This window comes from Phocoena sinus, chromosome 14 (genome assembly GCF_008692025.1).
Source record: "Phocoena sinus isolate mPhoSin1 chromosome 14, mPhoSin1.pri, whole genome shotgun sequence".
NCBI lineage: Eukaryota > Metazoa > Chordata > Mammalia > Artiodactyla > Phocoenidae > Phocoena > Phocoena sinus.
The window spans coordinates 74,162,799-74,187,862 of record NC_045776.1 but is presented as its reverse complement, the minus strand read 5'-3'; the positions used below and the strand labels follow the sequence as shown (position 1 = coordinate 74,187,862).

The following is a 25,064-nucleotide window of genomic DNA, read 5'->3' as shown; positions in this document are numbered from 1 at the left end:
ATGGCCGCTTGGGCTGTGCGTTCGGGAGAGGCCACAGCAGTGAGAGGCCCGCGTACCGCAAAAAAAAAAAAAAAAAAAAAATTTAAAGTCCTTGTGAATAATCACCTCTGAATAGCAGCCATACACTTTTTAGCACTGAAATGCTGACTTACATAAGAAGTAATTTTTTTAAAGATACAATATAATTTAAAATTAAATATTAGCTGGAAGAATTGACAGAGAGCATCACTTACTTAAAAGTTTAAAAATCCTAACTCTTTTTTTTTTTTTTTTTTGCGGTACGCGGGCCTCCCACCGCTGCGGCCCCTCCCGTCGCGGAGCACAGGCTCCGGACACGCAGGCCCAGCAGCCATGGCTCACGGGCCCAGCCGCTCCGCGGCACGTGGGATCCTCCCGGACCAGGGCACGAACCGGCGTCCCCCGCATCGGCAGGCGGACCCTCAACCACTGCGCCACCAGGGAAGCCCCTAACTCATTTTTTTAAATAAAAAATTTAAATATACAATAAATAAACTGAAGCATAAAGATGCTTTCTACTCAACACTTTTTTAAAAATTGTGGTTTAAAATAAAACACATGAGATGTATCCTCCTTACAAAACATTATGTGTACAGTATAATATTGTTAACCACTTGCTATTGGTGTACAGCAGATCTCTAGAACCTCATCATCTTGCATGACTGAAACTCCACCCCCCACCCATTTCTTTCTCCCTACTACACACTTTCTTGAAAATCAAAATCAATATTTCTACATGAAGTGATGACAAAAGAATTTTCCAATGAGGAATAATTAATGCAAATGGAACAGGAATTATTTTTAAAAATCATAGCAGCTTGAGGAATAACATAAAAATGCTGGAGCTTTTTAGCTTATTTTGGAAAAACAAGAAATAAAACTGATTCACAAGTCAGATGGGTTTGTTTCTCGGAACCATGACAGCCCAGGCTGTCTTATAGATCAAGAAAAATTCTCAGGGAGTAGGGGCTGTTTTGTTCCATTTTGTTTTATTTTGCTTTGAGGAGTGGAGGGAAATTTATTTCAGAGGAGGTCTAAAAAAATGATCTGAAATTTATCTATCCTCCACTGGAATTCAATGACATAGCATGGTTACCAAGTCGTTTGCAATGTTTATAATAAATCTTACGGTCTTGTCAACTGACACACAGCCAAGGTTGAAAGGAGGAACCAACCATGAGGCTCTAAAATCATCTGGTATTAACTATCTTTCCATGTGAGTAAACCCAGTTACATTCTTAAACCTTATATTACAAACAAGCCCAAAAGCCCAGAGCAGGGAGAGAGTAAAATGAAAATGCTCTTGTCTAAGTTACGGAACAACAAGATGATGCATCCAGGGTGCTCTGGGCTCAAATGTCAGGATTACAAAAACCCTGACTCCTTCCACATCTAATCACAGAATCTTACTGGTTCTACTCTCCCTGGGCTCACTATCAGCCCCTGCTATCCTGTCCAAACCACCATCGGTTCTCACTGACGCTGGTCCCCCTGCAGCTGCTCAAGCCTCGTGCCCACCCAGCCTTCCCTCTCAAGCCAGGGCCCTCTTTTTAAAATGACAATCTCTTTTTTTTCATAAATTTATTTATTTTTTATTTATTTATCTTTGGCTGTGTTGGGTCTTCGTTGCTGTGCGTGGGCTTTCTCTAGTTGTGGTGAGCGGGGGCTACTCTTCGTTGCGCTGCACAGGCTCCTCACTGCGGTGGCTTCTCTTGTTGCGGAGCACGGACTCTAGGCGCGCGGGTTTCAGTAACTGCGGCACGCGGGCTCAGTAGTTGTGGCTCGAGGTCTCTAGAGTACAGCGTCAGCAGTTGTGGCGCACGGGCTTAGCTGCTCCACGCCATGTGGGATCTTCCTGGAGCAGGGATCAAACCTATGTCCCCTGCATTGGCAGGGGGATTCTTAACCCCTGTGCCACCAGGGAAGACCCGAGGATCTTATGTCACTCCCCTGCTTCAAAATCCTCAGTGATTTCCCATTTTCCTTAGGATAAAGTTTTAAATCCTCAATATGGCCTGCAAGACCCGCCCCCTCGAAATCTGGCCTCTGCTGACTTTTCTAATCTCACCCAACATGCCCCATGCTCTCCCTCTAACTCCTTCTGCTTCATCGTACGGATTTATTTCCATTTCAGGAACATGACTACCTATATTTCCAGGATCTGGCACAGTGCCTGGCACATAATACAACTGACTTTAATTAATGCAGGAATGAATAAACAAATGAACAAATGTGAGAACACCTTTTTATTGAACCAAGGAGATTATGGAAGATATGTGAAGAAGCACAAGGCTAGGGAAACAAATAAAATAGGACAAATGTAGGCATGGCCTCATACATATATGTGTGTGTGTGTATATATATATATATATATATATACACACACGCACACACATGCACACACATATATATGAGAGAGAGAGAGAGAGAGAGAGAGAGAGGGATTATATAGAGAGAGCTAGACAAGAGAAGTAATTAATTTGCTAATTAGCAATTCAAAGAATATTATACCAGTACAAACAAACATACCCAGTATCCAGATCTTGGCTTTGAAATACCACTCTTCAATAAGAAGAATCAGGGCTCCTTAGAAAACTGGCTGGGAAAGTACAAGATGAACCTAGATCATCTTGTGGTGTCAAAAAGAGTAAGGAAGTAATCAAAAATGGGAACATATCAAAAAAACACAGGAACCAACTCGAAAAGCTTCCCACTAGGCAAATTTGGGACAGTTTAAGCAACAGAATAAGTAACAGTAATGGACTATAACCCATTCTGACATAAATAAATAAATGAATAAATAAATAAGGAAGATGGGAAATTTATTTCTTATAGTAGGCTTCCATCTAATAAATGAAAAGGGAATGGTGGAAAGAGAAAATCACCATTGGGCAAATGTCACAGTGGGAATTTTTCCTGGCAAGAATCGTGAATGAATATAAAACTGGTAGGCAAAAAGTATGATGAAAAATTGTTCATTTATATAGTTTCTTGCATCTACCTACAAGATATTAATTAAAAAGGGAAAGACAGCAACTTAACAGTGGAGAAATCAGACAAACACCTTAATCAAGTGATCAAAGTTAACACCGCCAGGAGTGAAACAAACTGAGAGGGAGCTCATGACGTGATGCACCAGGAAGGACACAGCATCACTTCTGTGACCGTCCTGGCAAAAATGCATGACCTGAATCTCATCAAGAGAACACATCATACAAATCCGAACTGAGGAGCATTCTACCAAGCAACTGGTCTGAACTCTTCAAAAATGTCAAGGTCATGAAAGATAAAGATTGAATACTGCTCCAGATTAAAGGAGACTAAAACTACATGACAACTAAATGCACCATGTGACCCTGAACCACACGAAAGATATTAGTAGGACAAATTGGCAAAATCTGAACACGGTCTACAGATTCGAAAATAGTTACTGTATCAGTGCTAATGTCCTGATTTTGATAATTTTACTATGGTTATATAAGAGAATGTCCTTATTTCTAGGAAATACACATCAGAGTATTTGGAGGCAAAGGGACATTAATGTTTGCAACCTACAAACATTTCATTTAAAAAATTATATAGGTATATATAAAGTTATTTATATGTGTGTGTGTGTGTGTATATACATATGGAGAGAGAGAGAGAATATGAATCAGTGATAAAGTAAATGTGTTAAAATGTTAACAGGAAAGGGAATTCCATTATACTGTTTCTGCAAGTAAAAAAAAAATTGTTTTAATTCTGAAATGGAAGTTAACAAAAGAAATCTACTTCCAAGTAAACAGCAGAATGTGAGAAGATCCATTTATAAAGAGCTGAGAATTTTCTCAGTCTTGCTCATTTGCATTTCCTCTAGATTCCCACCTGTTTCTGCATTTCCTCCTTCCAATGCTGTTTCTCTACTGCCTTTTCTTTTTTTCATTTATCCCTTTGTAGCACATTCTTCCACTCCCAAAGGTCCTCAATGCTTCATAATTTTGGAAATGACTGTATTTCAAAATAATTAATTATCCTAAATGAGTTTTGTTCTTTTGCTTAATTTAAAAATCAGGTGGTCTTAATGTTCTTTTTTTTTTTTGCGGTACACGGGCCTTTCACTGTTGTGGCCTCTCCCATTGCGGAGCACAGGCTCTGGACACGCAGGCTCAGCGGCCATAGCTCACGGGCCCAGCCGCTCCACGGCATGTGGGATCTTCGCGGACCGGGGCACGAACCCGTTTCCCCTGCATCAGCAGGCAGACTCTCAACCACCGTGCCACCAGGGAAGCCCGGTTTTCATGTTCTTAAGTCTGCCACTTAAACCTTCTGCTAAAATAAAGTACTTCTTACTTTACCACTAAATCAAGTAGCAAGTTCCTACACTGAATCAAACAATACAATGCAGAAAACAACATATTACAGGATCTAATTTTTAAAAATAAATATAATCTAAGCCTACATATATTTAGGCTACATAAATCCAAAGGCTCATATACCAAATAGTAGTTCATGTGCTGACACATATTGGCACCAAAAAAGTATTGGCTGAGTGGATGAATGCATGCATTCTAGTACTCTTGGGATGGGATTACCAGGGACATTCAGTTTCTATCGTCTACAGTCTGTAGACTACATTCTATCTACATGCTACCTCTCCAACCCCTCACCTCCAATAAAAGAGCAGCAATAAAGGTTTTTTGTTTTTCTTTTTAAGTAGTTCCTAAATCCAAATTACAACTTCAAATTCAGGGTCAGAGGGACCATATATAGTAATGGGAAGATCTGAAGTGCCAGAAAAGCTGGGAGGGAAAGTCCCTAAATTCTCCAAAACAAGAAGAAAAACCAAAGCTTCTGAGTGAAATAGAGAGCTTTCCCCCCAGCTTTTCTGAACAAGAAAAGACTACATTACGTTCTTCAAGATATTCCCGAATAACTTCCCATTTGTACCAACTGTACTATCCTCTCTTGTATTTATTAGGAGTCCTTCTCTTTGGGCAGCTTTATGCTTTAAGTATTCCTGGCCCAAATTAATATAACTGGAAGACAAATATAAAATAGCCTACAGTAACCATCTAAACAGTTCACAGCACTTACAATAACACAAAGTCAGACTTAAAGCAGTAAAGTTCAAAACCAGTAGCTTGTTCACTATTTGGCGGTAGCTTTCTATACACACACAGCTTCTGAAGATGTTTTTGTACAAGGAAACAATCTAGTGAGTATTTCTGTGTGGACTGAGAACCTACTAAACTAACTAACTAACTTTGGCTAACCACACTTTGATAACGTGGCTGCTATGCTGCTGGGCTAGAAATCTTTCAATTAGGTGGCAGGTCCTATTTTGAGAAGCTGAGTTTTCTGGAAGGCAATAAACAGGGTAAAGCAGGCAAATCCTGTTGATGTTTAGACACCATCCAGTCTGCAGCACAGCAATGGGGCTGGGGCTGGGGCTGGGGAGGGAGATAAGCCTAAGCTCCCAAAAGAGCAGTCTGCTCAATCCTCTTTAACTCAGCTTAGTGTCTGTTATGAATAGCTTCCAATGGAAAGGCACCAATGCCACATTGTTCTTCATTATGCATGGCTTATTAAAATTGAAATTTTACTGTTTCCAACTCGACCAAATTGGTGGCTCAAACCCCCATGTGCTATTAAGAGTGAGGCGTCCATTTAAGAGATGGAATCAGGATGAATATCGCCTGGACCAAAAGTGGAACAGGCTGGAAACTTTGAGGCTTTGCGTTCTAAGCTTGCCGTGTGAGCCTGGGAAAATCCCAATTTTTCTGTGGCTGTTTCCCCAATCTGTCAGGCCTGGTGCCCCTTCCTGAGCTACTCCATACTGAAAAATCAGAGCTGTGAAGTAGGGAATAATTCGTTTCCAGAGAGGCCCTTCCTGGTTGGGAACTTGTTTCTCCTTTTCAAAGAAAGACAGTTATCTATCAGAGCCTGTCCTTTTGCATGGAAGGAGAGCATATCCAAGCTGCCCAGAAAAAACCACTGAAAATCCACACGCCAGCCTTCTAGGCTTGGTACCTGCTCTTCTTCAATCCTGCGCTGTAGTGTTTCAATATAATGCTGGACGGCCATATAGATGAATCGGTACTGTGCTTCTGTCTGGACCATCCCTGACCTCTGAGACCGCACCATCTGAATGGTTTTGGGAACGTCAATGTCACAGTCGACACCTACAAAGCAAGCACCATGGAGTATCAGGATAAACTGCAGAGACAATGTGAAGTGGTTTAATGCACAACTGTTAGCAGACTCAGAGATAAAGCAAATTTAGTCTTTAATGTTCTAACCGAACATGTTCCAAGGGCTACAGCACTGGCCTTCTGACCAATACCAAGGATCCTAGAAGATTACAGCGTAAAGGGTCAGCAGTGAGGGATCCCTCACGTTCCAACAGCACCGTCCCATACCATCAGCAAGGCAGCTGCATGTTCAACAAAAGACCAGAGCAGTGGCGCCCACAGCTCGTAGGCTTTGTTTTATGCCAAAAGCTCAAACAGCATCACTTCTGTTCTCTGGCAAACATATTGAAAGCTGAAGTCTCCGGCCTAGATTTTTGTGAAAATATTTTAACACTCAATTCTCTTCTACAGGCTACTTTCACTAGCACTTTCCTTCCATAAACTGAAAACAGGAACTGTAGCTTCTTGTCCTCCAGATGACCTACCTTTCTCTCTGATGATGTCAATAAGAATATCAATCACAATGAACGTCCCTGTTCGGCCAATTCCAGCACTGTGGGCAGAAGGATGAAGAGCGAGGACAACGGAGTCATTCATGAGGGTTTTATATGCAAAACCAAGCTATTAATATTAACAAAAACAATGTCTGCTCTTGGGAGTGTTTATAAGATTGTCCATTTATATTCACAAATATATTAGCAAAGAGCACAGGGCTTTGGACTCAGTCCATCCTACACTTGGAGTCCAGCTTCTCCAGCACAACGTGCCTGAGGCAACTCCCTTAACCTCTCTGACCCTCAGTTTCCTCATCTGTGGAACAGGTTGTTGTGAGGATCAAATATGAGTAACGGATGAAAAGCACTGAGCTCAGATGCTGGTATAGAGCAAGTGCTCAATAAAAGGGAGCTTTTAAAGAACTGAATAAATAACATTTCACACACATCTACTTGCATATGAAAGAGATTTAGGAAACCAAACTTTCCCCAGTATAATCATGAAACCTAAGCTTGGGCACCAGCAGCCTGCGAACTCTGGTGCAGAGGCCATGGGCCTGGCTTCTAGAAGCCTGGATGGGGAGCGGTCCGAATCTTCTGAAGCAAACAAGTATATTGTCAGGGGAAAAAATATACCTTATTTCCATGGAAAAAGAGAACAGAAGCACAATCAAAGAGATGAATCCTAAATTATTATATTAACAAAGAAAACCAAGCAAACATTACCAGACTAAGGGCTCCTTGAGAATAAGGACTGTGTTTACCACCCTGTGCCCCACCACCCCCAGGTACACGGTGGTCCCGTAGGATCTAGAAGAAATGTACTTTGGGTCAAAGTGGTCCCTTAATGCCTCAAACAGAGCTTAAATTTTTCCCTCAGTTAAAGAGCTGGGGATGGGCAGGTAAAAACAAGCCCCCTGGGCATCAGAACACAGGACAGGCAGCACCCTGGAGGTGGGAGGGTTGGTCACCTGCAGTGAACCACCACAGGCCCCGCGTCCGTGATGCTCTCCTGCTTATGGTGGACCTCCTCCAGGAAGTCCAGCACGCCCCCGGGGTCACTGGGCACTCCGTGGTCCGGCCAGGTCCGAAAGTGGTATTGCCAGACCGTTCTCTCCGTATTCCCCTGGAGTAGAGCCAAGAAAAACCAGAAAAGAATTAAATAAATCAAGGGGTTGAGGACTCGTCTGGTCCCCATCTTTCCTAGATCCTACGTGAGCCAGGGGACCGGGCCCGCACAGAGCCTCCTCACACACTGCTTACAGGTCCCCTGCACGAGTTTCCCAGATCTCTCCTACTTTGGGGTCTGACTGAGCAATCCTAGAGGCAACCCTTGGCCTCTGCCATAAGAACCAAGATGTCTCATTCGGCTATTTGTTCTTCAGGAAACTACAGCCTGAATCAGTCTCTGAATCCTCAGCCAGGGGCAGATGAGGTCCCTGATCCTCCTCATCCAAGGGCAGCTCTACCTGGGAGGAAACTGAGGCCTCTGGGACTCAGGGCCCTCCTCCCACCAGATGAGAAAACGGGTATTCCCTCAAGCACTTGTTCCTCTTTGTCTTTTTGTACCTGGCCCTCCTCCCCTCCCCCAACACACACTTTTATTATAATATGATATTTAAACCTCTGTTTGCTGCAAAGCAGATAAGAAGACAGGCTTTGCAATCAGATGGGTGCATTTAGGCCCAAATTTCAGGATTCACACTCACTGCGGCCCCTGGACATCTCTAAGCCTCAACTTCTTCATTTGCCGATGGAGATAAGAATCTCTCAGTCACAATACCATTGTGAGGACTAAACAATGTCAATTAAACACACAGCCACTGCGCAGGAGACAGTTAAGAGACTCAGCACACTGGTGCTCTTCTGAGGACGGACATTAATAAAGGTCAACAAGGATACCAAGACCACAAAAAACCAAAAAGCATCGTGTTCTGGGTCTACCCAGATTAGATCCCTGTAATGGCACTATTCATCACTACATCTTCTTCCGACATATCTGGAGACAATTCAAGCTAAGTAACATTTTTAAAGGGGATTTAAAAAAAGAGAGAGAGTAACTAGACCAGTGTCCACCACCAGTAACCTTCAGAACATCCAGGGAATCTGAACCACAATCAAGATCCTTTCTTGAATTATGTGCATTTAATTTGCTGAGTCAGAAAAAGATTTTTCTGGATGTTACCAGTGAGCTAAAGATCAGGGGGCTACCAGGGTCACAGAAAGGACAGGGAATGAGAGAGATCCAGCGCCCGGAGCATCCTTGCTCCTCATCCTTCGTAAATGGCCACTGAGGTCTCTGCTCCCACCCCTCCTTCCCAGGCAATCAGAAGGCATAAATGAGATCATGTGATAGCACTTTAGAAAACATGGAACGAGCTCTACAAAAAAGCAGATAATCTGTGACCAGCAATTTTGGAGGAATGATCGGTCCCATGCCAGCACCTGCATCCGAGGGTGCAAAACACAAACCCAAAACGCCAACTTTTCCCGTACCTGCTCTTCCCAAATCTCCGATAACAAGAAGGATGTTTTATCACTAAAACTGAAGAAAAATCCACCTGGTACTGAGAAACACCTGATGATGAGAAGATGGGTAGTTATCACTAAACCTGAAGAAAAACCTATCTGGAATCTTTGTCCGACGTCCTCTAAATCTCTGTCTCATTTCTGTTGGACAACTCCTCTCTCAGACTCTCCAAGTGAACCTCCACCCTCTCCCCACAACCGCACCCCCGCTGACATCAGAAGTTTGACATCCCACCCTGGACCACAACTGCCGAGGCTTCCAGCTCACTTCAGTCCCCCGACCACCTCATGGAACTCACCAGACCACTGAGCCCCTCCCTCCACCCTCCGCCTGCCTCCTCCTGCCCTTGCTGCTGGCTTGCCCAGCTCAGATTCCATGCACTCTGCTCACAGCCACTCTCCATCACAGACCTCCACTCCCTCCACCCTCTCTCCATCCACTGCACACACAAACACACACACCCCGCCCCGCCCCAGCAAAGCCCCAAGCCTGGACAAACCTAACCACCCACTTTCTCTGTTTTGTACCCAAGGAACAGAGTGTCCTTGGAGAAAACTCACACCAGGTGACTGGTATCACTGAATGGTCATCTTCACCACCTCAATGGGCACTCAGCACTGCCCAGAAATTTACTGGATTTCTTGCTTTGCTACACAATGACTATTTCATCCTTTCCCCACTTTCCTCAAACATTTCGCCTCTTCTTATTCCCTTTGAATGTCAATGGATGGCCTTGCCTCAGGCCTGATAGAGAATTTAGAGCAAATCCCTGTCAGCTCCCCTCCCTATATCTGTGGCCACCTTCTCCTCTTTCCCTCCTGTGGCCAAGAAGTGCTATCCCCATCGATCAAAACCAATCCATCCATGATGCTCTATATCCCACGCCCCTCCTCGTCCAGCCTCCACCCTTGCCTCCCTGGCATCCTCGCCTTGACGTCTCAAAGGCATCTCAAACTTTACGTGTCCAGCAGGTTGCGCTTCATCCTCCCTCCCTCCTCAAATCTGCTGCAGCCCTCGCCCCTCATTCACGCCATCATCAAACCCCTTCACATTTACATCCACAATTATCTCCAGTCGGTCCCCTTCTTTCCATTGCCCCTACCATGTTTTACCCAAACGATTCAAGCTTTACCATCCTGTACATCTTCCAGCTTTTCAGACCTCTGCCACAGTGCCACCGTCCACTCAGACTCAAAACCCTACGACGTCTGATTCCGCCTCCTCCTCCAATAGCCAAACTATCCCTACACACCCTACAGACTTCACCCCCCAAGGGGTCTCTCACATCCCTTGCTTCTCTTCTAGAGTTTATTCTGGCATTTTATATCATATTCATTTCCAAAGGAAGGAAAAAGAAGCAAAACGTGGAGAGAGGCCATCAGACCTAGACCTCTGCAGAGCCCTCCTGGTTACAGGCGTCCTGGCCACTGGAGTCACTCTATCCCACTCTTCCCTCGGGGGGCTGTAGGGCACCTTCCTGGCACCTGTCTCCACATGTGTCCACTTGGCACAAGAACCATCACGGGTCCAACACCAGCCAATGAATAAAATTTACATTTCCTTTTTTTTTTTTTTTGGCCATGCCTGCGGCATGTGGGATCTTAGTTCCCCAACCAGGGATCGAATCCGGGCCCTCTACAATGGAAGCACAGAGTCCTAACCCCTGGACCAAAAGGGAAGTCCCTAAAATTTACATTTCTTCACATGAGAGTTAGGGCTCTTCCCAACTTGGTCCCAACCTCTCTCAACCCAAGTTTACTCCCTCAATTCCCCATTTGCCTTCATTCCCTGTAAACCCCATTTCCTTGACATTGGCACTTCAGAACCCTGGCTGACAATGACACTTCATCTGGGAGACCCTCTCTCCACCATCTTCTCCCACAGAGACCCCGACCTAAAGGCCCACCCTCTTCTGAGACGGTCTCCCTGATGCCCCGGCTGGAAGCCCAGCCTCGGCAGAACTCCAGCATCTTAGACGGGTGTGACAGCCGGTGTCTGCTCGAAAGCACAGGACTTTGTATACGTGGCTTCTCTCGGCTACATGACTGCAATTCCCTGAGGACAAAGGCTATTTCGCTTACCTTTGTGTCCCCAAAGGACTTTGAAAAAGTAAGCCCCTCTCACCATGCAATTAAAATGAATCCAAATCTTGTTGGATTCAAAGTTAGTCACCCCAGGGACAAACCTGAACTACAAGCAATTAAAAGCTGATGCCATGGAATTTGGTCACTGAATAGGCCTCAGGGCCTTTGCACTCGCTGCCCTCTCCGCTTAGAACACTCCTCTCCTGACCCTCTGGATGCTGCTCCACCTTCAGGTCTCAGCTTGTGTGGCACCCCCTCAGAGAGGCCCTCCCTGTTTACTCCATCTTGGGTACCCAGTCACTCTCTAACATACCATCCTGTGGCTTTCACAGCTGGAGCACAATCGGAAAGCTTAGTTGGTTATTTACTCCTTAACCTTCCACCTCCCTAGGCTCTGTGGGGGCAGGGACTGTGCCGGTCTGGTTTGCGATGTATCAGTAGTACCTTGACGGTGCCTGGCACATAGTAGGCGCCTGATAGATGGATGTTATTCAATGAGTGAACGAATGCCTGAAGGTATGCAGACAGGAGTAACCGCACGACCCTGGATTAGCGCACACCATGCGCAGTTACCAAAGTCACTAAAGTACGACAATATACTTACTTGTCCAACCTTCGAAAGTTTAAGTTCTCTTAACGTATAGTCATGAGCAGCACTTTCTTTGACGTTCCTAACACGCATGACCCCGTATTCTTTTAGCGCATACTCATCAGGCCAGTATTTGACACATTTGCTCTGGAAGGGATCAGAGAAAAGACAGTTAACCTCTGTGAACTCTGACATGAAAGCCGAAACCAAAAGAAAACCAATGTTCAAGTCTTCCTTGATGACCACTAACATGGAAAACGGCCTGTCTGGTATCTAACTGTTGGGTTTTGAAAGAAGGAAAGAAGAACTCAAAAAGAAAAGCAGGTGTGTGGAGAACCAGGGAGAAGTGGGAAGAGAAAGCCGCTGTTGCAAAATTGTCTAATTTAAGCCACAGGTCCAAGGAGAGTCAGTGTTTGTTTATTTCTCTCTAAAGAACCAAAGAGGCAGAAAGAAGGGGACTACCCAGTATGAGGGTGCTGCCTAGCATGCACTCAGTTCTGAATTCCAGAGATCTACCAGTCACTGTGCAGGGAAGGCAAGCAGGGGCTCTGGAGGTGGATGGGCTGCCCAACGAGCCAGACTGTCTGGTCCATTTCCGTGCCAGTGTAGGAGGTCTCCCCGCCTTATCTAACCCAAGTGTGAAATAACTCCAGCACAGAAAGGCAGCTGATGGGGTTTTGAACCAGCTGCTTTTTCTATATCCAGATCCATCTGATACCTGCTACACACGTCACCTTCGCTTAACTGGGTGCCTGGGAACGCCAAGCCTGCAATAGCTGCTGGCTTCAGAGCAGGCAGATTGGAGAATATGGCACCAAAGGAATCATTCTGGTTGCCAAAGAGGAAGATATTTTGCTCAATGAGAGATGAGTCTGCGTATACTTGGTGATGTGCCCTGGGCAGAGAATGCCTTTGTGTCTTGCTTTTTCCTGGGAACAGTCACCCATGCCACTCACTTTCAACAACAACCAAGACACAAATATCAGCAAGAGAAACCTACCTTGTGCATTAGGAAGACAGAGAAATTCACTGTTATAAAACGAGAAATCAGAGAGCAGCTGCAGACGTCCCCACAGTCAATGACTGAGGGAAAGAAGAAAAACATGGCAGGAGGAAAGGTCAACAGAAGAATTAATGGACAGCGTTTACTTTTCTGCTTAACATGGCTTATGTGGTCTTTTACGCATTATTCTGAATTCAGCTTTCCCTCCACGATCCTGTAGATCCAAAAACTTCTTTGACAGATTTGACACAATTTTTATTATCCCCAAATAAACACTTTGACTATTAAATGTATGCAATGCTGTCACTCTCCAATCAATTCTGAGGACTGCTGGTCGCTCAAAAGAAGACAAATCAAATCACAACTCCTAACATTGTAGCTGACTCTGCATGTCTGCAATCTACTGTGCCCTCCTCCCAGTTTCCCAAACTCTGATGTAAACCTTGGCAAACAAATTCTAAAATGTGAGTGCTAACACTTTAGCTTTTAAATTAAAGCCCAGGAATCAAAGGGAATTCAGAGTCTGGTTTTTCTTCTGTGCACTGGAGGGGATAACAGGAGAACAAGTTACCAGAAACGCTCGTGGGGAGACTGAAAGCCCATCATGTCCTCCTCTCCAGCAGCAGAGTACAGAGGAAGAATGAGAAAACAGACAAAGGCTGGGAGAAGGAGGTAAGGAGCGGGGGGCAGAGTGACTTGGCCCAATGTCTGTCTATTCTAGGAGTTTCTGGCAGCTCTTCTGAGAGGGACCAATCCTGATCCCTCTGAAGTGACCTAAGAACCCTCTCTTCACAGCCCCCAAGTCCTCTGAGAACAGGTGGCCTCCTACAACTGCAATCAGGCAACAGGCAGGACGGAGGGCTCAGTTTTCCTTCCCATACTTAGAGCAGGTGACACTCACCTGAAGCAAAAACTATGAAGACATTTTAACTTGTCCATTAATGCAGGAACATCTACTGTTACTGCAGGCAGCTGCTAGCGGAAGCCTTTGCTTCACAATGACCAGACCTGGCCTCAAAGGTATTCAAAAGTGTAGCAACTAGCAGTACAACAACGAAAATCTTACAAAATCACATTGCCTTTCACAACTGATATGAAAATTACATTAGAAGGGCTAATATCCAAAATCACCCATCTGTCTTTTTATAGGGTATGACTGCTACATTCCATGCAACTTTTACATAAACCAGTTAAAGTATATCTAAAAAAAAGAACTTTTGACTAGAACACAAACAAAAACAGAGAACTTTTCCATATTAAAAAATGGACAAAGAGATGACACAGAGCTGTCACTCAGTGAGATTTGTCTGCTTCTCTATAGGTGTGGGATGTTATAACTTTTAAAAACCTGAAGTGTCATGAAGAGTGCAGGGAGATGGGTACTAGGCATATGCTGCTTGGGGGGAGCGTACACTGGGACAACCACTCTACAGGGTAGTTGGCAGAATTTATTAAAATTTACAACATGCAAAAGCAAAAACAATAAATAAACAAGAAAAAATAAACAAAAAAATTTCAAAAATGGAGAAAAAAAGAAAAATTAAAAAAAAATTTTTTTAATTTACAACATGCACACCCGCTATGACCTAGTAATTCTTCTTGACATCTAACCTAGAAAAACACTTACCACATACAAAAGCAAGAACAAGATTGTTCACTTCAGCACTGTTTATAAGAGCAATAACTGAAACATTTAAATGCCTAATATATGACTGTTAAACAAACGGTGGTACATCCATACCATGGAATACCATGTGATTACTAAAAAGAATGAGATAGGTCAATATGTACTAACAGAAGAAGTTAGAACATATATTTAGTGGGGAGAAAAAAAACCAAGATACACAATAAAGTTACTGGATGACAGCACTTTTTCATACAGTACTTGTCCGAAAATAGCACTATATACTTCTTTAGGAGCATGTATGTATGTAAATACATGTACATGTGCAAATGTAGGTATATAATGCCTACTATACACATGCATATGCAAATGCCAAGAAGACAGTGTAGAAGAATACACATCAAACTGATAAGAGGGTTTATGTTGGAGGAGGGAACAACTGGGTGGACAAGGGATGGTGACAAAGGTAATTTTAATTGTAAGGCGTTTGAATGTTTATCTGAATATATTGTCTGGATAGTTCAAATTAATTTTTTAAATGCTTACAAGTCCTAAGTATAGTTCACATGACAAGTGAAATCAATGTTTATTGATTCGTCCTCTAATCCCCTGAAGGTACCAGACAGGCCTTCTTACACTCCCTTTATGACCTCTGCTTCTAGACACAATGGGGTAAAAGAGACTGGATTTACTCTCCTACCTTAAACCACTAAAATGGAAAAATGAAATGACACATATAATAGGATTAGTAACAAGGACATTTAAAAAATTATTATAAATATATTCCATATGTTCAAAAGGTACAGTAAATGATGGACATGTTAAGAAGAGAGACATAGGATATATTAAAAAGACTCAAATAAAACTTAAATGAAAAGGACAATGTCTACTGTGAAAATTACACTGGATAGGATGAACAGCAGATTCTACACTGCAGAAGAAAAGATTAACTGAAACACGTATAGCAAAAGAAACTTATCTAACTTATCCCAGACACAGAGGGAAAAAAGTGAACTGAAAAAAAATGAAGAAATTCTCAGTGAGATACAGGACAACTTCAAACAGCCTAATATATGTGTAATTGATATCCCAGGACAGGGTGGGTTGGCAGTTCATATGTGAAGAAATAGTAAACATTATTCAAATTTGAAGAAAACTATAAACCCACAGACCCAAGAAGCTCCATGAACCCTAAGAAGAAGAAACAAAGAAAACTACACCAAAGTACGTCATAATCAAATTTCTCCTACTCCCTTTTTTCCAGAGGGTCAGAGTAAGCTTACTGTGTTTACTCAGCTTTTTTTTTTAAATAAATTTATTTATATTTTATTTTTGGTTGTGATGGGTCTTCGTTGCTACCCACGGGCTTTCTCTAGTTGCAGTGAGTGGGGACTACTCTTCGTTGCGGTGCGCGGGCTTCTCGTTGCGATGGCTTCTCTTGTTGTGGAACACGGGCTCTAGGCGTGCGGGCTTCAGTAGTTGCAGCACATGGGCTCCACAACGCAGGCTCAGTAGTTGTGGCGCACGGGCTTAGTTGCTCCGCGGCACGTGGGATCTTCCCGGACCAGGGCTCGAACCCGTGTCCCCTGCATTGGCAGGCGGATTCTTAACCACTGCGCCACCAGGGAAGTCCCTATTCAGTTCTTAACATGTTCAACCTGACATGTCCAATACTTCAAAAAAGTAGAGTATATAGCATACCTTTCCTCTCTCCACTTCTTTTGTTGTCATGACAATCACTCGGGAGTTCTCTTGAAACACCATCCGCCAAAAGTCATTCACTGTGTTTTGCAGGCAGCCCTGTGTGGCAATGTAACTCTTTTTGGGCTTTGAGTTGTTGCACTTGGTTTCAAATTCAGGCTAGAAATTTAGGAAGAAAATACTTCAAACATTTGAAAACTGCTTTCAGGCCATGAGGAAGTATTTAAAATACAAAAACTGGTTAGCAATATACAGTCAGAAAACACCACGAGAAACAAAGTTTACCATGATAATGTTTGCATTGATGTAATCTGAAACAGGCTCATTGGGATCACCATCGTGTAGGACAACCCTGGTGTGGTCAACTGGAAGAAAAAGAGACCATGGTCACAAAGGTACTGAGACCTCTTCAGGACAAATCAATTCAAATCAGTTCTTTCTCAACGAGTCCAAGTTTTGCTCATTTCATGATAAAACAACATTAAAAACTAAATCCTAAACAATAATCTGAATATGATGCCTCATAATGCTTTCTTTAAGAGAATAAAGTAGCAATGTCAATTCCCTGGTTTTGATAATGTACTATGGATATATAGAATATTATTATTGGGAGAAGCTGGATAAAGGGTACCTGGGAACCCTCTATATATTTTTGTAACTTCTTGTGAGTCTAAAATTATTTCAAAACAAAAGGTATTTTTGTTTTTTTGGGTTTTTTTAGAGGAAGAGTAAACTACAGGTAAATGACATGATGTCTGAGATTTGCTTCAAAACAATTCAGGAAGAGAAGAGAAGTGTATCAGAATATAGATGAATCAAGATTGGGCAGGAGTTGACAATTGTTGGAGCTGGGTGATGGGTACGTGTGGGTTCTTTATACTATTCTGTCTACTTTTGAATATATTTTAAACTTTCCATAATAAAAAGGGTGTTTTTTTTAATGGAGTAGAATTAAATACAGTATCTAGACAACAGGATTCTGATGATAGTATCTACTGACCAAATTTTATACAAAAGTACATTACTGATTTTAAAAAAATCTGAGTGTTCCACCTAAGCAACACATTTTACACTGAGAAATAGTAATAAAGTTGTATGTCTTACTAGAATAATGTTCTTTTGCTTCAGACTCCCCATCTTTAAAGAATATGATGTTAATCAGAAGAAACATCTGATTGGGATCTTTAAGGGAGGAAAGGGCAATAATATTCTATTTATCAATAGATACTGCATACCACTGTTCCCTTCATCTTTTCCTACATCCCCACATCTTACTAATGAGTACCATTTAGACCTCTTGAGCAGAAATGAAAACTTAAGACATAAAGAGGGCAATGCTTCCCCAACGTCATTAGGACCATGCTGTGGCTCAAAATGATTCTCTACAAATTCCTCGTTGTCTCTCCTCAGTATTAGAAATGCCTCCACTTTCTCCCATCCTCAACTGCACACATTAAAAATATCTATATGGATGTGATATACATATACACTGTGTGTGTGCACCTATGTATACAGAAAGACTATGCCACACACACACACACACACACACAGACACACACGCACACATGGGATGGGTTTACAGTATCTGACAAAATAGCTCTGGCCTGAGGAGACATTACAGCAGTGCTCTCCCCTGATCATGCTACCCAATAAACTTCAATAATAAAGTTTTTGAACACTGAAATATATATACAATTATAGATACACACAAGCCTTATTTTTATTTTTTTTGCGGTACGCGGGCCTCTCACTGTTGTGGCCTCTCCCGTTGCGGAGCACGGACTCCGGACGTGCAGGCTCAGCGGCCATGGCTCATGGGCCCAGCCGCTCCGCGGCATGTGGGATCTTCCCGGACCAGGGCACGAACCCGCGTCCCCTGCATCGGCAGGCGGACTCTCAACCACTGCGCCACCAGGGAAGTCCCACACAAGCCTTATTTTTAAATTGGGTAAAAACATTATGCACGCTCTGCCATCAAGCTGCACATCAGATTAAAAATTTACTTTCTTTTTTTTTTTTTTTAGATAAAGGATGTAAATCAAGAGACGTTCTAAATGTTCCTTCCCTGTCCCATAGCAGACTGCCTTACCCAGCCCACTCTGGAGACCCTGCATTAGAGCTCAGGGCTAAGAACAGTGACTTTGGGGGCTCCAGTACCAGTTCTCCCACTCACTCCCACATGTGACCTTGCTAAAATGGTCCCTAAAATGGGGATAATAAGAACTCCTGCTTTGTGTGCATGGGATACGGATTAAGTGAGATATGGACTCAGAGTCTGGCACAGAGACAGCACTCAGGGGAGGTGAGCTATCACAACTGTGTGGTGCCATTTCTGGGATCCTCACCCAAGGCCTACATCCTTCTGGGCCTCTTTTTCACTACAGTTCAACTCAGGCTCTACCTGGCAGCACCTGGGTGTTAAAGGAGGTACTGCTTTATGAATATCACAAGGTCTACTTCTGAGCAAAGCATAGGTATGCACCTGAATCTCCAGTAATTTGAGCTCAAGGGATGAGGGATGTCAGAAAAGATGAAGGGAACAGTTGGAAGAACCCCCAGGAGGAGCTCGTCTGTTCCCCAGATGAGGGAACAGAACCCCAGAAAGGAGGCGTGCCGTCCCCAAGACCCAAGGGCTGGGCGCTGCAAAGCAAGGACACAAGCCTGGGACACTTGAGCCTGATGGTGAGACCCTGGGAGATGGCAAGCCTTGAGATGATCTCTCCTACACAGGCAAAATTAATTAACAGAAGGAAACAACCACACACTAAGTCTCCCAGTGGCAATTTTACTCCGTAATCAACATCACAGGAACTCAGTGAATGAGGCCATCCATCCCCAAAACAGCTGATTATTTTGGAAACAACTTACAATTAAAAGAAGCTAAGGCCTTGGATCTGCTGAGAAAGCACATGGCCCCCAGAAAAGTTACTGAGACACTGGGAATCAAAACCTCCAAGAATGACTATTATGGAGAAATACATTGATACTTACAGGGCAGGATGTTTTTATATCTATTTTTGTTTTTATTCTCTTGCCTCTGACCCTCTTTTCTGCTGTAGAGAAGTTTGCATTCCTGTTGTTGTAGTGTCTAGAGAGAAACAAAAGTAAATATTATTATGCACCAAAAGCTTCAAAAAAGAAAAGCTTGACCCAGCACTTCCACTTTAGGGAATTTATCCTAGGAAATGTTCCAGAGTCGTGGGCAATAGCTACAAGAAAGCTCACCTTAATGCTATATCAAGAGTGGCAGGAACACTGGAAACAACATAAATGTCCAACCAGAAAGGGCTGCCTAAATAAACACTTTCGTTCATTCATACAAAAAATGTTCTACGGACGTTTAAAAGATATCCTAGGAGAATATTTAATGCCTTGGAATGATGATCAGAGTAAGTATTAACTGAAAAGCAGGTCAAACTTCCAAAACAGTGTCTTACATAAGCCCATATGTCTGCATGCACCTGTGTATATAAGAAATGGCAGAAGGATGTACACCAAAAAAGTAACGGGGATTATTTTTTTGAGAGCAGTGGGATTATTCTTTTTCTTTTCTTTCTTTTTCTTTCTTAACTGTTTTTTGCCTAAATTTGCTACAATAAATAAATATTTATAAGAAGAGAAACCTTTTAAAACAATTATTAAGAATGAAAGCCAATGAGCATTGGTATACAGCATCCAAATAATACATATGATCCATGTTCTTGAGGATTTTATGATCTGCCTTTTACCATTGATTAATTCAGAGCAAGCTGAAAGTCAGTTCTCAAATTTGGATCCTGGGGGACAGTAGAAGTAGTTCTGGTACCACTAGATCATGGGCATGCAAGCTTTGTTAGCAAGGCTTTAGAGTCCTCCTATGCCTCAAACCCATGTCAGTGCCCTGGGCAGCCAGCCTGCGTCTGCACAGACACCCACTCTCCTATGCTCTGAGGGGAGGGGGCCCCTATCCTCTACCACAGCCAGAGACGGAGGAGAAGAACTCTTGGGCTCCCAAAGCGAGGGGTCAGAAAGGACACCTCTGCAGGTAAAGGAGGTGGGGAACGCGATCAGGGCAAGAGCCTAAACTAGGCAGCCACAGCGGAGCTGGTCCCAGGGGAAGAGAGGATGTGGGGAAGTGGTGAGAAGCACCAGCTGCAGAAACAGACAGGAAGGTGGACAAGCTAGGCTGAAGTATTTTCAAGGAGTAGGTTTCATTTTCAAAATTACCACAAGTGCCTCTTCAAGGGACCCTTGGTTTCAAACAAGCCTAATTTGAATGGGAAATCACAAATGGGGCAAATCAAGAAAGTGAAAAGAAGACTAAAAAAAGGGGGGGAAAAGGTGTGTTATATATTTTTTTAATATATTTATATATGCTAAAATGATTTTCCCTTAGAGATTTCTCTACAAGGAGAGGCAGAGTCAGTATTTCGTAACACAGCAGCCCTGTTAGATTTCCATTTCATTTATCAGAATTTCACAGACAGGTACGAAAGTCAGGAGTTTAAATTGCTAGTTTGACTCTCAGTTTCAAAATGCAATATTTGGCCTTGGCACTCAGCTCATAACCAAAGTGTTCAGCCAGTGGAAACCTGGACAGAAATAAAATACAATGTATGCAGAACTCTGACAATCAAACGGTCACTCAAAATTCTTAAATGAGGTCACTTTAAGTAATTACAGCCCTTTGCCTTCTTGGAGCTGGCATTTCCTCTGAACTGTGAGCCAGCCTTACCGCGCAATATTGCTGTGTTAGGAAGAAAGTCTGATCTTGATTATTAGACATTAAGGTGAGGTTCAAACACTATGAACCGAATCAATCACTTAAACATCAACCAAGTGAAGAGAAACAACATCAACAAAAGCTACAATGGGGTGGGGGGAGGGCGGGACACATGCTAGGAAATAACTAGGTGCTTGATTCAAAACAAACTTGACAGCAAAGCATTCAAGTGTTCACTTACGGAACAAACTTCAAGTGACGCTTCACTTGTGGAGGGCACACTGCCAGAGCAATCTCTAGAAAAGGCAGATTTCACCCAGTCCCGCCCTGTTTAATCACCTTCAGTTTCTCCCTCTGCCTTCAAGATCAAATGCACGCTTTTCAGAACAACTCAGGAAACCTTCTCTGAGCTAATGGAGGCCTGCCTCTAACCTCAGCTTCTGCTTTGCCAAGTTACTATCCTGTCCATGCCTCAGTGTCCTCAAGTGTAAAGTGGGGCTAATCCTAATTACCTACCCCATAGGGCTGGTGTTAACAGTTAAGGCGCACTGTCTACACTCTAGCCACACCAAATATACACAAGAGTCTTGAACTCACCATGTTTCTTCAGGCCTTCATGTTTTTATTCATGCCATCCCCTCTGCCTAGAATTCCCTTTCTCTGCCTTGAGTACCTATGTATGGTTACATTTTACTTACTCATTAGGACCCACCCCAAATACCTCCTCCTCTGGGAAGCTCTCCTGACCCACTCAGCACGACCTCCCTGTGGCTCACAATACCAGTTCAAGGGCTGCAGCACGTCCCTCCGTGAGTACGCTCGTCACACTGAATCCCAGCTACGTTTTTACAATCTTGTCTCTTCTATTAGAGAGCATGGACCACCCCTGTTTGCCTGCAAACAGCACAGCATCCAGCACAAAGCAGGCACTCAAAATGTATCCGTTGAATGAACAAATAAATACAGAAGGGGGTGGAGGGAGACATACAAACCACAGACCATCATGGTGATGACCTCGGCACTACAGGGCCCACACTCAGCATCCCATGCTGACACTGTCGGCCTGGCTTCAACATAAAGAAAAACCACGTAGGCAAAATATTAAAACAGCACTTCCGGATCTTTAGTCATTTGAAAAGCATCTTCAAGATGCTGTGCCATCTCAGCACATCACCTGTTATATCAATTGTTTTCTTAAATTAACAGCCTCTTTTTTCCCCCTTCAGAAAATGTATTTCAAAAGGAAATTGCATATTACTAGCACACATGAAAACCAGTATCACTTGCCATATATGGAAGGTAACCAGAAAAAGGAATATAATAAAAACAAAATATTGTCAAATTCTACCTGGATACTGTAGCATGCCTGAGACTCTGTAAAGGAAAAGGGACACTGGCAGGTGTTAGAGGTAGGTGTTAGAGGCATACTAAAACTGTACTCAGACCTTCTCCTAAGCCGCGTCAAAAGAAATGGGTAAGGGTTAAAAAAGAGAAAAACCTTCCTCATTCGCTAATTCGATCTTACTGTAATGGGGTGCCACGGAAAATCATCTCACACACCAAGAACACTTTGCTAGAATAATCCAGAGTTCCAGGCCAGGGAAATCCTCACCAATACCCATAGCATGTTGGCTGGACCATCTACTCAGCTCAGCCTCTGTCTTCCCTCATCCTGCGTTAAGTTACCAATTGCATCTTCCATGTGGATTTGAGGTTGGAACAGCACACAAGTTGAGACAGTTTGGGCCCTGGAGTGTTCCAGAAAAGACAGGCCCAGGGACCCTGTGTCCCGGGTGCAGTAGGGTGCTAACCGCCAGCGGCTGGCTGGCAGCTGTCACGGATTAGTAATGACTAACAGTGCGCCTCTCCCCCTCCAGCCCCTGCTCCTTCCTCAGTGCCCACTAGCCCATTCTCATCTGCGCCTGGGGCCCAAGTTGCCTGAACACATTTCATTTCCCACAGTGGAAGGCTGCCATCCATCTCCAGTGAGACTGAAAATAAAAAGAACTCAGAAGTTGTCACTTTCCATGTTCTGCCTGCAGAGGCTCCCCAACTGCACCCGAGATAATCAGCTACCGCCTGCTAAGGGGCGCTTCCTCCCCAGCAGCAGCAGGCTGATGGCCGGAAGAGGCAGGAGAATAGCCACCAAGCCCTGCCCCCAGGAGTTTACAATCCCTTCAAGGTTGATCTTCCACAACCTCCCTCTCAGCTGCCCCCAGGGCACCAAAAGCTGTGAATGACCTGCAGCTGAATGTCACTGTCTCCATCCCCATTCTCCACTGGGCCTGGCAGGATGCCAGCGATAAGGCGTGGGACAGGCAACGAGAGCTGGGGCACAGGCTGCAAGATACCCCATTTTCCCAAGTAAAACAACCAAAGGGTTTGCAACCAAGGATGAACCCTCAGAAAGGACCAGAGGCTAGTTACAGTCACCTGATTACATGAATCAACAGTGATCAACAAATGGATTATATCAAACTTTTAAGCGTTTATAAAAGGCATGAAGAGAAAGGCAATCCCCAATCCACATTGTACATTAGGCGTGCCCAGCAGCATGACTGAGTGTGGACGGAACAGGTGTTCACAATGCAGAACGGTCCCTCACAGCTATGGCTGTTGAACATCTGTGCTCCCCACACCTGGACCCCTGCCAGCCTCCAGCCTAAATGCCAGTAGCAGCATCCCCAGTCACCGTGATGACAGAAAGAGACCCTCACAGGCTTCCAAAGTCCTCTGATTAAAGACCACTGGAACCGGCTCTTGACCAGAATGTCACGAATGCAAGTGGAGAAACAGGATCAAAGAAAGACAGACAAACAACAAATGAATGGGCAGAGCCAGGCAGCCCCATGTGCCAGGACAGTGGCCTGAGAACCATTTGCCTGCACTGCTCTGAGCAACAGGGACAAATTGCTAAGGGAAGAAAAAATAACGCCACTAACCATTAAGGCCAGACCAAACTGTACAGTGTTTTTACAAACAAAGCTACAGGGACTTCCCTGGCGATCCAGTGGTTAAGACTCCACGCTTCCACTGCAGGCGGCAGTGGTGGCCACAAACAACAACAAAACAAAAAAACAGAACTACAAGGGGAGGAGACAAGATTAACAAAATACTGGTAAGTGTTACAGCTGAGTGTTGGGAAAAAGAAGGTCCATCGTCCTGTTTTTTCAACTTTGGCGTGTGTGAAAACTTCAATAATAAAAGAACGTTTTTATAAATTATAAAAAGATAAAAATGTAAAAGCTCCTATTAACTCTCCCCCTACCCCACTCATGGCTGGTCACCTGAAGGAGAGAAAGAGGGCTGAGGACGGCTGTCAGGCAGATGGCCTCTCTAGTGGGGGCCACAAATAATAAGACAACAGTAACCACGTAGGCAGGCGCCAGACTGGGCCTTCTTCCCGGTCTGAATGAACTTCTGTTTCCCTTTGGCATCTGCCCTCCGCACAGAGGAACACTAGAATTCTCACTCCGTCCTCTTTACTGCAAACTCTGTGGTGTTACCAGGCACCACCGGCAGGTGAAAGCCCCCATTTCCAGATGCCACGCTGCACGGCCTGTCACCATTTCCCCACGGTGGAGTTGGGGAGGCTCGTCCCCAATGAGTCCGCGGCATCATCCAGGAGTGAAAGGGCAGCTGGAGATTCTCAGCACCAGAGAAGGTCCCAACTGATGGACAAGCACTTACAAAGCACCGTGAGGGACAAAACCAATCCAAGATTTGGTTCCTTTCCAGGTGCTTGTTTGCAGTTAAGTCACCTCCTTCCTCCAACAAGGTGAAGTAGAAAAACAAATCTAGAAGACACGGTCCCCAGAGGAGAACAGGTTCTGACATAGGAAACAGCAGCAAACAGTACAAGACAAATCTATCATTAATAATCTATGATTAAGTGTGTAATTAATCTATGTAATAAGTGTGTAATAATCTATGATTAAGTGTGTAATTAATTATGTGGTGTGGAATTTAGGGAGTGAGATCCATGAAAACTAAGTGAAGCAGGTTTCTGGGAGGAGGTGAGGCCTGAGGCAAGTGAGGGGCTAAGATGGGTACAAGGAAGGGAGGAAAACATCCCAGCAAGTTAGGGACATAAGCAAAGGTGGCTAAGAGGCCAGAGTTAGTGGCCTCAGAGTTAGGGTGAAGGAAACT

The 25,064-nt window shown here is 43.8% G+C and overlaps 1 protein-coding gene across 3 annotated transcripts in view; it reads right to left on the bottom strand.

Annotated features, from left to right (window-relative positions):
• Positions 1 to 25,064, bottom strand: part of PTPN11 (protein tyrosine phosphatase non-receptor type 11) — a 77,189-nt gene that overhangs the window by 9,410 nt on the left and 42,715 nt on the right. For 2 of the 3 annotated variants that reach the window (XM_032654361.1, XM_032654362.1), the window contains 7 exons: positions 19,205 to 19,301; positions 16,499 to 16,578; positions 16,214 to 16,372; positions 11,901 to 12,032; positions 7,654 to 7,808; positions 6,674 to 6,741; positions 6,028 to 6,179 (listed from right to left, as the gene is read on the bottom strand). In XM_032654361.1, the coding sequence (XP_032510252.1) occupies positions 6,028 to 6,179; positions 6,674 to 6,741; positions 7,654 to 7,808; positions 11,901 to 12,032; positions 16,214 to 16,372; positions 16,499 to 16,578; positions 19,205 to 19,301 (843 nt within the window). Of the gene's footprint in view, positions 1 to 6,027; positions 6,180 to 6,673; positions 6,742 to 7,653; positions 7,821 to 11,900; positions 12,033 to 16,213; positions 16,373 to 16,498; positions 16,579 to 19,204; positions 19,302 to 25,064 lie in introns of all 3 variants that reach the window. The other variant, XM_032654360.1, reaches the window with a different exon arrangement.